At 36.2% G+C, this 15,647-nt stretch overlaps 1 protein-coding gene across 2 annotated transcripts in view; it reads left to right on the forward strand.

Annotated features, from left to right (window-relative positions):
- PKN2 (protein kinase N2) overlaps window positions 1-15,647 on the forward strand; it is a 130,882-nt gene that overhangs the window by 63,335 nt on the left and 51,900 nt on the right. For both annotated transcript variants that reach the window (XM_063104989.1, XM_063104990.1), the window contains exons 4-6: window positions 8,538-8,655; window positions 9,278-9,423; window positions 9,519-9,732. In XM_063104989.1, coding sequence (XP_062961059.1) covers window positions 8,538-8,655; window positions 9,278-9,423; window positions 9,519-9,732 — 478 coding nt within the window. The remainder of the gene's footprint in view (window positions 1-8,537; window positions 8,656-9,277; window positions 9,424-9,518; window positions 9,733-15,647) is intronic.

Here is a 15,647-nt window from a genome sequence, read left to right on the forward strand (position 1 = left end):
AATTTGTAAAGCTCAAAGACAGAAATCTAAAAGCAGCAAGAGAAAAGCATAAAGTCACCAATAAGCGAACCCCTATCAGACTAACAGCAGACTTCTCAACTGAAACCCTACAGGCCAGAATAAAGTGGGAGGATATATTCAAAATACTAAAAGAACAAAATTGCCTGCCAAGAATTCTTTACCAAGCAAGGCTCTCCTTCAGAAACAAGGGAGAAATAGTGTATCTCCCAGACAAACAAAAGTTTTGCGAGTTTACCACCACACAACCAGCCCTACAAGAAATTCTCAAGGGAGTCCTTCATCTGGAATCTGAATAATGATGATCACTATCACAGATACACAAGAAAGAGCAAAACCCGCTATTAAAACCAAAATGCCTGTGAGAAAGAGAAAGAAGCTAAATCATGCTTCCTCAAATTTTCAGCTAACATGGGAGACATAAAAGGGTAAGTAGTGATAAAGAGATATTTAAAACATCTAAACAAAAAGCAATTAAATGACAGGAATTAAACAGTCCTGTCAATGACTACCCTAAATGTGAATGTTTTTAAAATCCTCATTCGAAAGACACAGATTGACTGATTGGATTAAAAAGCTAGACCCAAGTATATGCTGTCTTCAAGAGATTCATCTCACCTATACAGACACACAGACTAAAAGTGAAGGGATGGAAAAAAGATACACCATGCAATTGGAAACCAAAAACGAGCAGGAATAGCTGTTTCTATATCAGATAAAATAGACTTTAAACCAAAAAACATAAAAAGAGACAAGGCCAATATGTAATGATAAAAGGATCTATCCAGCTAGAAGACAGAACAATCATAAATACATAGACACCCAATACTAGAGTACCCAGATATATAAAGCAAACATTCTTACACCTAAAGAAAGAAATAGGACCAAATATGTTAATAGTGGGTGACCTGAACACACCTCTCTCAGTATGAGACAGATCTTCCAGGCAACAAATCAACAAAGAGACACAGGATTTAAACTACACCTTAGACCAACTGGACCTGGCAGAAGCATACAGAACATTTCACCCAACAACTAAAGAATATACTTTCTTCTCATCAGCACGTGGAACATTCTCCAGGATAGACCACATATTAGGTCACAAATCCAGTCTTAGCAAATTTTAAAATATTGAAATCATTCCAAGTATCTTTTCAGACCACAATGGACTAAAACTGGAAATTAGTAACAAGGAAAACCCTGGAAACTATACAAATACGTGGAAACTAAACAATAGGCTCCTGAATGACCTATGGGCCCAAGAAGAAATTAAATAGGAAATCAAAAAATTTCTTAAAACTAATGAAAGTAAAGGTACATCATACCAAAACCTGAGGGATACTGCAAAAGCAGTACTGAGAGGCAAATTTACTGCAATAAATGCTCACAACAAAAGAATGGAAAGACTTCAAATAAGCAACCTAACACTACACCTCAAAGAACTTGAAAAACAACATTCCAATTCTAAATGTAGTAGACAGAAAGAAGTAATTAAGCCCAGAGCAGAACTAAATGAAATAGAGACCCCAAAAAATGATAGAAAAGGTCAATGAAACAAAAAGTTGGGTCTTTGAGAAGAAAAATAAAACAGACAAACCATCAGCTAGGTTAACAAAAAAAAGAGAGGACCTAAATAACAAAAATCAGAAATGAAAAGGGAGACATTACAACCAATACCACAGAAATACAAAGAATCATGAGACTATTATAAACAACTGTATGACAACAAATATGAAAACCTGGAAGATGTGTCTAAGTTTCTGGACACATAGAAACTGCCCAGACTAAACCAAGAAGAGATAGAAAACCTGAAGAGACCAATAACAAGCAATGAGATTGAAGCAGTAATCAGCAGTCTTCCAACAAAGAAAAGCCCAGGTCCAGATGGCTTTACAGCTGAATTCTACCAAACTTTTAAAGAGGAATTAATACTAGTTCTCCTCAACCTACTCCAAAAAATTGAAACAGAAGCCATTCTCTCAGTCTCTCATGGTATGAGCCCAACATAATTCTGATACCAAAACCAGATAAAGACACACACAAAAAAAGAAAATTACAGGCCAATATCCTTGATGAACATAGATGCAAAAATCCTCAACAAAATATTAGCAATCAGAATACAGCAGCACATCAAAAAATTTATATACCATGATCAAGTGGGATTCATAACTGCGATGCAAGGATGGTTCAACATATGAAAGTCAATAAATGTGATACACCACATCAATAAAATCAAGGACAAAAACCGTGTGATTATCTCAATAGACACTTAAAAAGCATTTACAAAATCCACATCCCTTCATGATAAAGACTCTCAACAAATTAGGTATAGAAGGAAAGCATCTCAACACAGTAAATGCCATTGGTGAGAAGCTTACCACCAATATCACTCTGAGTGGAGAAAAACTAAAGACTTTTCTCTTAAGAACAGGAACAAGGCAAGGATGCCCACTCTCACTATTTCTATTCAACCTAATACTGGATGTACTAGCCATAGCAGTAAGGCAAGAGAAAGACATAAAAGGCATCCAGATTAGTAAAGAAGAAGTCAAACTGTCCCTATTTACAGATGACATGATATCAAATATAGACAAACCTAAAGACTCTAATAAAAAATTCCTAGAACTGGTTAATAATTTCAGTAACATTGCAGTATGCAAAATAAATGCCCCCACATCAGTTGCATTTATATTCTCCAATAATGAGCTATCAAAAAGAGAAATCAAGAAAGTAAGCCCATTTACAACAGTCACGAAAAAATTAGAATACCTAGGAATCAGTTTAACCAAGGAGGTGAAAGATCTCTACAATGAGAACTACAAACCACTACTGAAAGAAATTAAAGAAGGCACAAAAAGATGGAAAGACATTCCATGCTTTTGGATTGGAAGAATTAACATTGTGAAAATGTCCATACCACCCAAAGCAATCTACAGATTCAGTGCAATCCCCATCAAAATACCAATGACATTCTTCACAAAAATGGAAAAAATCTCAACGTTCATATGGAAGAGCAAAAGACCCTGAAGAGCAAAAGCAATCCTGACCAAAAAATATAAAGCTGGAAGCATAGCACTACCTGACTTCAAATTATACTGCAAAGCTATAGCAACCAAAATAGCATGGTACTGGCATAAAAATAGACACTCGGACCAGTGGAGCAGAATAGAAAACCCAGAAATCACCCCTCAGGCTTACAGCCATGTGATATTTGACAAAGGCAACAAAAACATAACATTTTTTTATAAAAAGACTGCTTCATCAATAAATGGTGCTGGGAAAACTGGATATCCATATGCAGAAGAATGAAACTAGACATGCACCTCTCACCATATACTGAAATCAATTCAAAATGGATTAAAGACTTAAGTATAAGACCTGAAAAACTGTAAAATTTCTAAGGGAAAATATACGTGAAAACACATCAGGAAATAGGTCTGGGCAGAGACATTATGAACATGAGCCTGAAAGCACAAGCAACAAAAGAAAAAATAAACAAATGGGACTATATCAAATTAAAAACCTTTTGCACAGCAAAGGAAACAGTCAACAGAGTGAAATGACAGCCTACAGTGTGGGAGAAAGTTTTTGCTAGCTATGCATCTTAGAAGGGATTAATATCCATAATATACAAGTAACTCAAGCAGTTACACAGTAAAAAAACAAATAATCCAATTTAAAAATGGGCAAAGGAACTGAATAGACATTTTTCAAAGGAAGACATACAAATGGCGAACAGGCACATGAAAAAATCCTCAACATCACTAGTCATCAGGGAAATGCAAATTAAAGCCACATTGAGATACCACCTCACCCCAGTTAGACTGGCTATAATCAAAAAGATGGAGAAAAACAAATGCTGGCAAAGGTGTGAAGAGAAGGGAACACTCCTACACTGTTGGTGGGACTGTAAATTAGTAAAACCACTATGGAAAACAGTATTGAGGTTTCTCAAATACCTACAGATAGATCTTCCATACAATCCAGCAATCCCACTTCTGGGTATATACCCAGAAGAATGGAAATCATCATGTCGAAGGGATACCTGCACTCCCATATTCATTGTAGCTTTGTTCGCAATAGCCAAAATATGGAACCAACCTAAATGTCCATCAATGGATGATTGGATAAGGAAAATGTGGTGTATATACATGATGAAATACTACTCTACCATAAAAAAGAGTGAAATTCTCCCATTTGTGACAACATGGATAAGCTTGGAGAAACTTATGTTGAGTGAAATAAACAAAGCACAGAGGGATAATACCACATATACTCACTCATAAGTGGGAGTTAAGAGAGAAAGAAGGAAGGAAAGAAAAATCACAGTGGTGTGTTTGACTTGCAGAGGGAGAGAGCATACCTAAGGATACAAAGTGGAGTGGGGAAAGGGGGGTGGGGAGGGAAGTTGGGGATAATTGGGTGGGGAACACAGGGCATAATCACAATTTGTGGTAGTGGGCATGCTGCAGGTATGGATCTGGCTATCACATCTTGGGCACAAATGGTGACAATTAACTTTGTACTCCATGAATATTCATAACCAATAAAAAAAATTTTTTTAATTAAAATAAATAAAATCCCCAAAACTGTCAAAAACACTGTGGAATAACCTGGCTTCTTGTTCTGAGAAATGGAAATGATTTGGTATTGCTATAGCAGAAGTTCTCAGCACATTTGTTAGCTAACATATCTGCAGGTAGCATAAAACTGACATGTAGTGATTATATATTGCCTGTGATAGGTAATATCCTAAAGCTTACTTTAAGTTTTAGAAGCCTCCATTTTACTTTGACATCTGTACAGATCCTTCAGAAATCTGTGTGGGAAAATTCAGTTTTAAAATTAAATAAAATTGCTGTTCCTTGCATGTTGAAATGAAATAGTTAAGAAAGGAGTATTTCCAAAGAAGTACATGGTAGAACTACTGTTATTTCACATGGTGATAAAATAACAACAAGAGTAGCTTAATCAAAAAGCATATTATGTAAATATTTTACTTAATATTTATACTGTTATATTAGAACTTCATTGAAATAAGATTTTTAATCATTATTTTTATTGCTTTAGTAGAGGCAATATTTTAATGCCAATCATGTGCTAGGCAATATAATTTTAGTTGTATCCAATGTTTGTAAAACTCTATATTTTAGGATGTGTTTTAGTCTGTTTGTGTTGCTATAACAGAATACCTGAAACTGGGTAATTTATAAAGAAAAGAGGTTTATTTGGCTTACGATTCAGGACAGCTGCATCTGGTGCGGGCCTTGGGCTGCTTCTACTCATGGTGGAAAGCAGCAAGCAATTGGCGGGTACAAGCAAATCACATGGCAAGAGGAAGCAAGAAAGAGAGAGGAGGTGCCAGGGTCTTTTAAACAACCAGCTCTTGCAGGAACTAATAGAGCGAGAACTCACTCATACCCTCACCTAGGGAGAGCACTAATCCATTCATGAGGGGTCTGCCCCCATGACTCAATCAGTTTCCAACACTGCCACATCGGGGATCAAATTCCACATGAGTTCTGGGAGGACAATACATCCAAACACCATCAGGAGGGTATCCCCATTTATGGACTTTCTGCAAGAAACCTAAGGCGTTCAGAAGATAGGTAACTTGTCCAAGTGTATGTAATGATTTGGGATCAAGTCTATCTGATTGCAAAATATATTTGTCCCATTAGATTATGAGCTTTAAAATACTAAGTTTTTCTCTTACTCTGGTCTGACCTCAAAGAATAGTTATTTCAAATCTTTGGTTTGTCTGATGTTCCTAATATGAGATAGGCAGAGAAATTACAGTAAGAAAAAAGTATTTTCATTTTAAATTTGGAAGGTGAATAGACGTATTCATAAAATCATATATAATATTGTCATAATCAAACACAGAGTTAAGTATTGTTATTGGTAAAGCGCAATTAACAAGTGTGTGTCTATTTAATGTTATAAACTGATATCTAAGAGACTTAGTAAACTATTTGAACCTGTCTCTTTGGTGAGAAGTCTAAACACTTTATTAAAGAACAAAATCTGACTAGAAGCTCTTTCTTAAAAGATTGACTTTGAGAACAGGAAAGGAATATAAGAAAAATGTATAAATTTTATAAATTTGCTAAATGTTTTTTCCTCCATGGCCTATTAACCTGAGTTTGGTATTTAACAGAGTATATTCAGTTCACTTTTTTTCTTATATAATAGCAAAATTGCTGTCCCACCATGCATATCTCCATCCTCCCCTTTATTCAGTGTCATAAAGTATATATGTGTGTTTGATTTATTGAGATGATTCTGCCCAACTGATGCTTGTCTCTTAGATTCTAGTCTTGAGTTTCCTGGAGAATGTAGATTGACTGTATACTATTTTATTTCCAAATTAGTGCTGATTGCCTTAGTGATAAAAGTAGAGATTCTTAAATAACATGCAAAAATTGACAATTTTTATGAATAAGTGCTTCCTAACTTGATACTTAGTTTTATCTATTATTTCTTTTTTGTAGATATCTTTCTTTGACAACTAATCCAACTCTCAAAGCAGGACATGGTGTTAACTTCTGATACTTTTTAAAATTTTCATATTAGTTTTCTATGGCTGCTGTAACAAATTATCACAGATTTAGTGGCTTAAAACAACACAAATTTATTACTTACAATTTTGTAGGGTTTTTCTTTTTCATTTTAGGCTGGCCGGTAGGGGGATCCAAACCCTTGAACTTGATGTTATCAACACTGTGCTCTAACCAACTGAGCTAATTGCCCAGCCCCTATAGTTATTTTGTCTGAAATGGATCTCACTGATCTAAAATCAAAGTGTTGGCAAGGCTGCGTTCCTTTCTGGAGGATGTAGGGGAGAATCTGTTTCCTTGCTCTTTGGAGCTGCTAGAAGCTACCTACCTTCCTTGGCTCATGGCTATCTTCCCTCTGTCTTCCAAGCTAACAGTGGGTCCAGTTTTTCACACATCACATCACTCTGACTTCTTCTGCCGCCTTCCACATTTAAGGACCCTGATCATTACATTGGGCCTACTTGGATAATCCAGGATCATCTCTATATTTTAAGGTCAATTAATTAATAACTTTAATTCTATCTGCTACCTTAAATCCTCTTGCCATATAAGGTAACATATTAACGAGGTGTCAGACATTAGGACGTGGACATCTTTGGGTGGGCCATTATTTATCCTCCTATAGTTTCCTCTGTCATTCACATTCAGTGTTACTGGTACTTAACTGAAGTACATCAATAACATTATTTGATTTAATTCAGAACTTTTCCTGAAGTCTTAAGAGATGACAAGTTTATTTAGTATAACTTTCTCCCTACCTAGCTTTATTGAGAAGGTCTCATTTTTTGAGATTCAAGAGACCTTCCTCATTATCACCAGCGTTGACAAATGCTGTTTTCTACTTTTCTTTAGCAGAATTTGAGATACGAATACTATTTGTAATTAGCTATTTTAAAATTTTTCCTACGTGTGTGAAGCTCCTTGAAAGCTTAACTATAAAGTAATGGAATAGGAGGAGATTACCTAATTTCTTTGGGCTTAGTCACTGAAACATCTATCACATAATATGCTTCTGAGTCTAAGAGTTATTGATTATGGTAAAGAAAAATTCTTTATATTTTGTATAAAGGAACAACAGGGAAAAATTACAAATGTGATTTGGATTTGGATTTTTTGAAAACAGTAATAAGATTCAAACAACTTACAGTATCCATCAACAGATGAATGGATAAAAAAATTGTGTGATTGATGTGCGTGTATGTGTGTACATATGTATGTGTGTACAATATAATATTTAGTATTAAAAAAGGAGATACTGCTATTTGCGACAATATGAATGAACCTGGAGGACATTATGCTCAGTGAAATAAGCCAGACAAAGAAAGAAACATACTTATATATGAAATCTGGGGAAAAATTTTTTTGAATAAATAGAAACAGACAGTAGAATGGTGGTTACCAGGGGCAGGGAGGGAGAAGAAATGGGGAGAAGTAGGTTAAAGGATACAAATTTGCAGTTAGGTAGGATGAATAGGTCTACAGATCTAATGTACAGCATGAGGACTATAGTAAATAATACTGTATACTGAAAATTTGCTCAGAGTAGATTTCAGGTGCTCTTAATACACATGTACACAAAAAGGGTAACTATAAAAGGTGATGAATATATAAATTTGTTTGACTGCAGTTTGTTTGACTGTAATTTTACTACGTGTATCAAAACATCATGTTGTATACCTCAAATATATACAATAAAAAATGTATTTTTAAAAAAGCACAACAGTGATAAGATTCATTTGTTTTCTCTCAAATTGTCTTAACTAACGGAGTTCTCAGTTATCACCCTGTAAGTTTGATGACTTTTTGTAAGTGTACCTACCAGATTATATATTATAGTGCTCACAGTGTTCTTTTAACTTTGTTTTCACTTGTTGATATATCAGTTGATCTGTTTAGAAGATACGAAAATATTTCATTTGTCCCTTTGTTTGCTTACCTTTTCAAACTTATTTTTAATAGGATCGGAAGCTCCATGGTACAGCTCAGCAACTGCTCCAGGACAGCAAGACAAAAATAGAAGTCATACGAATGCAGATTCTTCAGGCAGTCCAGACCAATGAATTGGCTTTTGATAATGGTGATGGAATAGAGATAAATTGTCATTCTTATTATTATGGGCATATGGTACTAAATAAATCTTATGGAAGAAAGAGGCAGCGATTAAAAGTTAAGGGGGAGGAAGTGTTATTTTTGTTTGTTTGTTTTTAATCTTGGGTTTTATACTCTTTACATGAGATGGATGCTTTAAGAAGTTTGGCCCTCATATTTCAAGAAGATACTGATCTAGAATTGTATCTCTTCATTTTAATAGACTATCAAATACTTTAAATTAATGATTTATTTTTAAAAATCTGTTGCATGTCTAAGAGTATGACTTTGTTTCTTTCTTTCTTTTTTTAATTCCAGAGAGAATCTTTACAGCTAGTTGCTAAAAGTAGACTAGAAACTATTTGTTTCATGATGTTGCAATATATGGATATCTTCAGTTCTAAAATCTTTTCTTCAGATTTGTTATTTAGCTGTATAATGGTTAAAATGGAAGGCTCTGAATTTCAACATTATATTAGTTTTTACTGATATAAAGACTCACTTTTCTTTTAATGTCATATAGATTCGTTTATTTTTCATGATTTTTAATCACTGCATATTAAAAAGTCAAATAAATGGTTAAATCAAGGGTTTTTTTCTTTTTCTTCTAGCAAAACCAGTGATAAGTCCTCTTGAGCTGCGGATGGAAGAATTAAGACATCATTTTAGGATAGAGTTTGCGGTAGCAGAAGGTGCAAAGAATGTAATGAAATTGCTTGGCTCAGGAAAAGTAACAGACAGAAAAGCACTTTCAGAAGTAATTTTAAATAAAAATCTTAATTTGTTTAATAAATACATTACTCAAGCAATGTGATTATTTAAATGACAACAATTGTCTTTTCTCTGTCCAAGGCTCAAGCAAGATTTAATGAATCAAGCCAGAAGTTGGACCTTTTAAAGTATTCATTAGAACAAAGATTAAATGAACTTCCCAAGAATCATCCCAAAAGCAGTATTATTATTGAGGAGCTTTCACTTGTTGCATCACCAACACTAAGTCCACGTCAAAGTATGATATCTACACAAAATCAATATAGTACACTATCCAAACCAGCAGCATTAACAGGTATGTAGCATGTATTTACTGAATTTTTGTGCATTTTTGTTTTAATCTTGTTTTAATGATAGAAAAAAAAGTGCACAGATTAAAAAAAAAAAACTGGTAAGATACACATAACGTAAAATTTATTGTCTTAACCATTTTAAAGTTTGCATTTCAGAGGCATTTAGTATATTCTCAGTGTTGTGCAAGCATCACCATTGTCTAGATCTAGGGCATTTTCATCACCCTGCAAGGAAACCAATACTCAATAAGCAGTCACTCCTCCTTCCTCCCTGCTCCTGGCAACTACTAATTGGCTTTCTGTCTCTATAGATTTGTCTATTCTAGATATTTCATATAAATGGAGTTATGTAATTTGTGGCCTTTTGTGTCCGGCTTCCTTCACTTAACATATTGTTTTCAAGGTTTATTGATGTTGTAACTTGTATTAGTACTTCATTCCCTTTTATAGCTGAATAATATTCCATTGTATGGGTAAATACCACATTTTGTTTATTCATCAGGACATTAGAGTTTTTCTACCTTTTGTTTGTTGTGAATAGTGCTATGAATTTTTGCGTGCAGGTTTGTTTGAACACATATTTTCAATTTGGGGCTGTATATACCTGTAATTATATTGCTAGGTCATATGGTAACTATCTAAATTTTTGAGGAACCATCAAACTTTTCTATAGCAGCTGTCTCATTTTATAGTCCTAACAGAAATGAGGGTTCTAGTTGCTTCACATCCTCATCAATACTTGTTATTTTACATTTTTTGGATTATAACTACTCTAGTAGGTCCATTATTGAAAGCGGGGAAATGATGTCTCCAACTGTATTTGTGGAAATGTCTGTATTTCTTCCTTCAGTTTTGTAGGCTTTTATTTCATGCATTTTGGTCTCTGTTGTTAGGTGAGTATATGTTTATAATGATTATATTTTCTTGATGGATTGACTCTTTTATCCGTATATGGATATCCTTTATATCCTTTGTCTCCTATAAAATTTTTTATTTTGTCTGATATTAGGATAGCCACCCCCATTCCCTTTTGGTTACTATTTTGATTGAGTATCTTTTTTTATCCTTTCACTTTTAATCTATATGTGTCTTTGGATCTAATATGAGTCTCTTTTAGATAATGTTATTGGATCATTTTTTTTAATCCATTCTGCCAATCTGAATTTTAATTGAATAGTTTCATTCTTTTACATTTAAGGTAATTACTGATAAGATGCGGTACAATTCTGATGCTAAATACTGAGAGATTAGGTTAAATTTCATAGGTTTTGAAAGGACAAGTCGACACCAGTTGACGATCCACCGGAGAGAGCTCGTTTATTAGGCGGCACACACACATATATATAGGGCTTTTAGGGAAGGCTGATTGGCTTAAAATACAGTCCCTACTTAGCATACCGCATGGGGCTTGGGGTGAGCTGATTGGTGTGTGATTCGCGCCGGCAGGAAGGAGAGTACGGAAGAGAAGGGCAACCAGCGCCATGATGGGGTGTGGCCGAGAAAGACTTATGTGATCAGGGTGTGATCCCTTGGGGCATTTGGGTTTTTACAGGTTTATGGCACAATCTTCCACAAGACTGCCTTCACTTTAGGACAAGCTTACAAGCTTGGGGTTTCCCAGGTGCCTGCACTTCTGACCAATTGGCTACAAATTCCAGATTTCCCACTACTACCTCAGACTCAGCAATTCACTGAAACAACTCACAGAACTCAGGAAAGCACTGTACTTATGATTACAGTTTTGTTATAAAGGGCTCATTTTAGGACCAGCCTAAAAAAAACCACATAGGGCAAGAACTGGTAGGGTCTCAAACACGAAGCTTTTGTGTCCTTAGGATACATTACCCTCCCAACACATCAATGTCTGTCACCACCCAGGAAGTTCACTTGAACTTTGGGTGTCCAAAGCTTAACATGATTGAATTCAGTCTCTAAGCTCAGGCCCTTCTCAGGAAGTTAGAAGGTCAGGCTGATAGTGTTTGGCTCAAAGTTCCAACCCCCTACTGCTATGATTGGTCTTTCTAGCATAGCCAGCCCCCATCCTCAAACTGTCCTGGGGCCCACCTTATTAGCAAAAACTCAAATGTGGGCTGGGGAGATCACCATGAATAACAAAGATACTCTTATCACTGGGGGAGATTCCAAGGATTAAGCTGTTCCCTCCCAGAGACCAGAGACAAAACCCAGCCAAATTCTTTTTGTTTTCTTTTTTCTTTTTATTTTGGTGGCTGGCTGGCACAGGGATTGAACCCTGGCCCTTGGTGTTATCAGCACCACTCTAACCAACTGAGTTAACTGGCCGGCCCCCCAAATTCCTTATTATACAGTGAAAGGGCTTACTTCTGCCATTTTGCTATTTGTTCTGTACAAGTGTTAATCCTTTTTTTTCCCCGGAATTCTTCTGATACTACCTTCTTTTGTGTTTGATTAAATTTTTCTTTTTCCTTTTCTTTTTTTCTTTGGCAGCTGGCAGGGGGGTGGAGATCTGAACCATTGACCTTAGAGTTACAATATTGCACTCTAACCACATGAACTAGCCCGCCAGCCCTGACTGAATTTTTCTAGATTATCTTCTTTTATATTCTCCTTTTTTTTCCTGTATATACAGTCCTCCCTTGGTATCCATGGTGATTGGTTCCAGGATATCAAAATCTGTGGATGATAAGTCCCTTACATAAAATGGCATAGTATTTGCATATATCTGGATTGCTTATAATACCTAATACAATATAAATGCTGTATAAATAGTTGTTATGCTGTATTGTTTTTTTAATTTATTTATTTTTCTTATTTTTTTGTTTTGTTTTTGAATATTTTCTGCTTGTAATCAGTTAAATCTAGGGATGTGGAACCTGCAGATACAAATATACTTATTTAATTAATAAACTTTATTTTTTAGAACAGTTTTAGGTTCAGAGCAAAACTGAGCAAAAAGTACAAAGTCCTTATAAATGCTCTGTTTCTTCAATGCACATCCCCTCCACTGTCACCATTCTTCATCAGAGCAGTTCATCCTTCATCAATGAACCTACATTGAATATACATCATTATCACCCAAAGTTCATAATTAACATTAAGGTTCATTCTTGATGTTATACATTCTAAAGGTTTTGACAAATGTGTGATGACGTGTATCCATTATTGTAATTTATAGAATGGTTTCACTGCCCTAAAAATCTTCTGTGCTTCACCTATTTATCCCTCCTAGTCTCCCCTGCCAGCCCCTGGCAACTACTAATCTTTTCAACATCTCCAAAGTTTTTCTTTTTCCAGAATGTCATATAGTTGGAATCATACAGTATGTAGCCTTTCAGATTGGTTTCTTTCACTTAGTGATACGTGTTATTTAAGTTTCTTCCTTTTCTTTTCATGTCTTGATAGCTCTTTTTTTTTTTTTTTTTTTTTTAGTGCTATATAATATTCCATTGTCTGAATATACCACAGTTTACCCATTTACCTACTGAGGGACATCTTGGTTGCTTCTATGTTTTGGCAGTTATGAATAAAACTACTATAAACACTCATGTGCAGGTTTGAGTTGTTTTCTTAGTGGTTACCCTGCTGGTTATAACTAACATCCTGAATTTTTAACAATCTTGTCTGAACATATAGAAACTTATCTTCAGTAGGCTACAAAAACTTCGCTCCTGTACAGCTGTGCCTCTCTCTTTACTGTTGTCACAAATTATGTCTTTGTACACTACACATTACTATAAATTACAAGTATTATTTTGTGCATTTGCCTTTTCAATCATAAAAGGGGGAAAAAAAGTTATAAACCAAAAATATAGTAATATTGGCTTTTATATTTACCTGTGTAGTTAGTTTACCTGTGTTCTTTATTTTTACTTTGTTTTCAAGTTACTGTCTATTGTCCTTTCATTTCAATCTGGATAATTTCTTTTAGTATTTCTTCTGGACAGGTCTCCTAGTGATGAGCTCCCTTAGCTTTTGTTTATCTGGGAATCTCTTTATTTTTTCCTTCATTTTTGAATGATAGTTTGTTATACATAGAATTTCTAAGTTGATTACTTAGAAAATAGATTACAGAATCTTTTTTCTAAAGACTGTATTCTTTGTCATGTGTGGTCCCTGAAGTGTCTGTTTCATTAACATAGAGGTGAGGTAATGTTTTGACAGATACTTTCTTTAATGCCTGAAGGAAAAAAAAATTTCCCAGTCTTTGCAGCTGGGCTCTGTGTATGTTGGTCATACCTTCAACACTCACCAGACAGTTTACAACTCAGCCTTTACTTATGCAGAGCTTGAGAGACAACCAGAGGTGAGAGCTTAGTGCTTTCTTGAGTCTCTTCTGATGATGACTCCCACTTGCACCTAGCCTTCTAGTTTCTCAGCAATAATGGTAGTTCATGCTTATTTGTGGTTTCTCCTTCCTCAGTTTCAGTTACCCTTGGTCAACTGTGATCCAAAGATATTAAACAGAAAACTCTAGAAATAAACAATTTTTCAGTTTTAAATTGCATGCCGTTCTGAGTAGCATGAGGAAATCTCCCACAGTTCCACTCTGTCTTACTTGGAATGTGAATTATCCCTTTGTCCAAGATGTCTGTGTATGTAACTTTCCCATTAGTTGAAAGGAATAAAATTCAGCACCAGTTAAAGGATGAGACACAAACACAAGGCAGCTCGCCAGAGAAGGTTTTTTTATTCAGTGGGCACATCCTGCTTTTATAGGGTTAGAAGAGAGCTGATAGGTTTGCTGAGGACACGGGGCATTCGGGGATTGGATGGATTGCGTTGCTAAGGGGCCAGGAGCAGGGAGCCTGTGCTGATTTGCGTGCGATTTGCACTGGCGGGAAGGAGAAGGCGGAAGAGAAGGGTAGCCAGCGCCATGATGGGGCGCGGCCGAAAGGTTTCCCATGCGACCTAATATTCCTCCCTTTTTGTTTTGTTAGGAAAAGGGCGACGTTTCTCTTTCTGGCTACTTCCTGCTGGTAGGGGGCGTCGTTTGGGAAGGGGTTGGAGTGTCAGGGAGGAATATGGTCAGGAGACCCCATAATATGGAAGAATATAAAAGAACCTCCTGGGGGGTGAAATGGATGAAAGTTCCCTGCAGCCATAAGTCGATAATCTGTTGAGTCCACTCCTGATGTGTAAAAACCGGGTGTAGTAGCTAGGCATCGGAAGAAAGGGCATCTAGGAAGGCAATCCATTGCGTCCTGTATGTTTCATCAGCATGTGGTGAGGAGTTTCCGAGAAGAGGCAGAGGGTTCATCAGTTGCTAGGAGTTGGTAGTTTCTAAGTAAAAGCTGGTTAAAAGTCTGGTTAGAAATTTTGCCCACTTGCGTTTGTAAAAACTTGAGTATACAAGGTAAAAAAAGGCATACCAGAAGGATTACAGAGAGGGGGCCAAGGATGGGCCAAACCCAGGTTAGGAGAGGGTTGGACATTAGAGAGGAGAATGGGCTGGAGTCAGGTGGAGCACGCAGGCTGGTAGCTAATTCAGTGAGTTTAATGATGTTATTTTCTACCACACCCGATTCGTTAATATAATAACAACATTCTTCTCTTAGGAAGAGGCAGGTGCCACCTTTTTCTGCTGTGAGCAGATCAAGGGCTCTCCTGTTCTGGAGGGTCACTTGGGCCAAAGAAGTTATTTGTTTTTGTAGGGAGGTTAGAGATTCTGCCGTGGATGTGAGGGCCCTTTCTAACCTGGATTTAATATCTTTGACAGCCCACAGAAAGTGGCCCAGGGCTCCTCCCGAGAGGCCGGCACTGGCAACGGAAATGGTTGAAGACATACCAACCAAGATAGGGGGGAAAGCCGCTCTTTTCTGTCGGTCTGGGGGATTAAGAAGTTGAAACATTTCTGAGCTGGTGTATATGGTGAGCTGGGGAACAACAGTTACAAGAAGGCAAGGAGAAGTTATGTTGGGGAGGAAAGTGGTGATAAGGG

The sequence above is a fragment of the Cynocephalus volans genome, chromosome 8 (genome assembly GCF_027409185.1).
Source record: "Cynocephalus volans isolate mCynVol1 chromosome 8, mCynVol1.pri, whole genome shotgun sequence".
Taxonomy (NCBI): domain Eukaryota; kingdom Metazoa; phylum Chordata; class Mammalia; order Dermoptera; family Cynocephalidae; genus Cynocephalus; species Cynocephalus volans.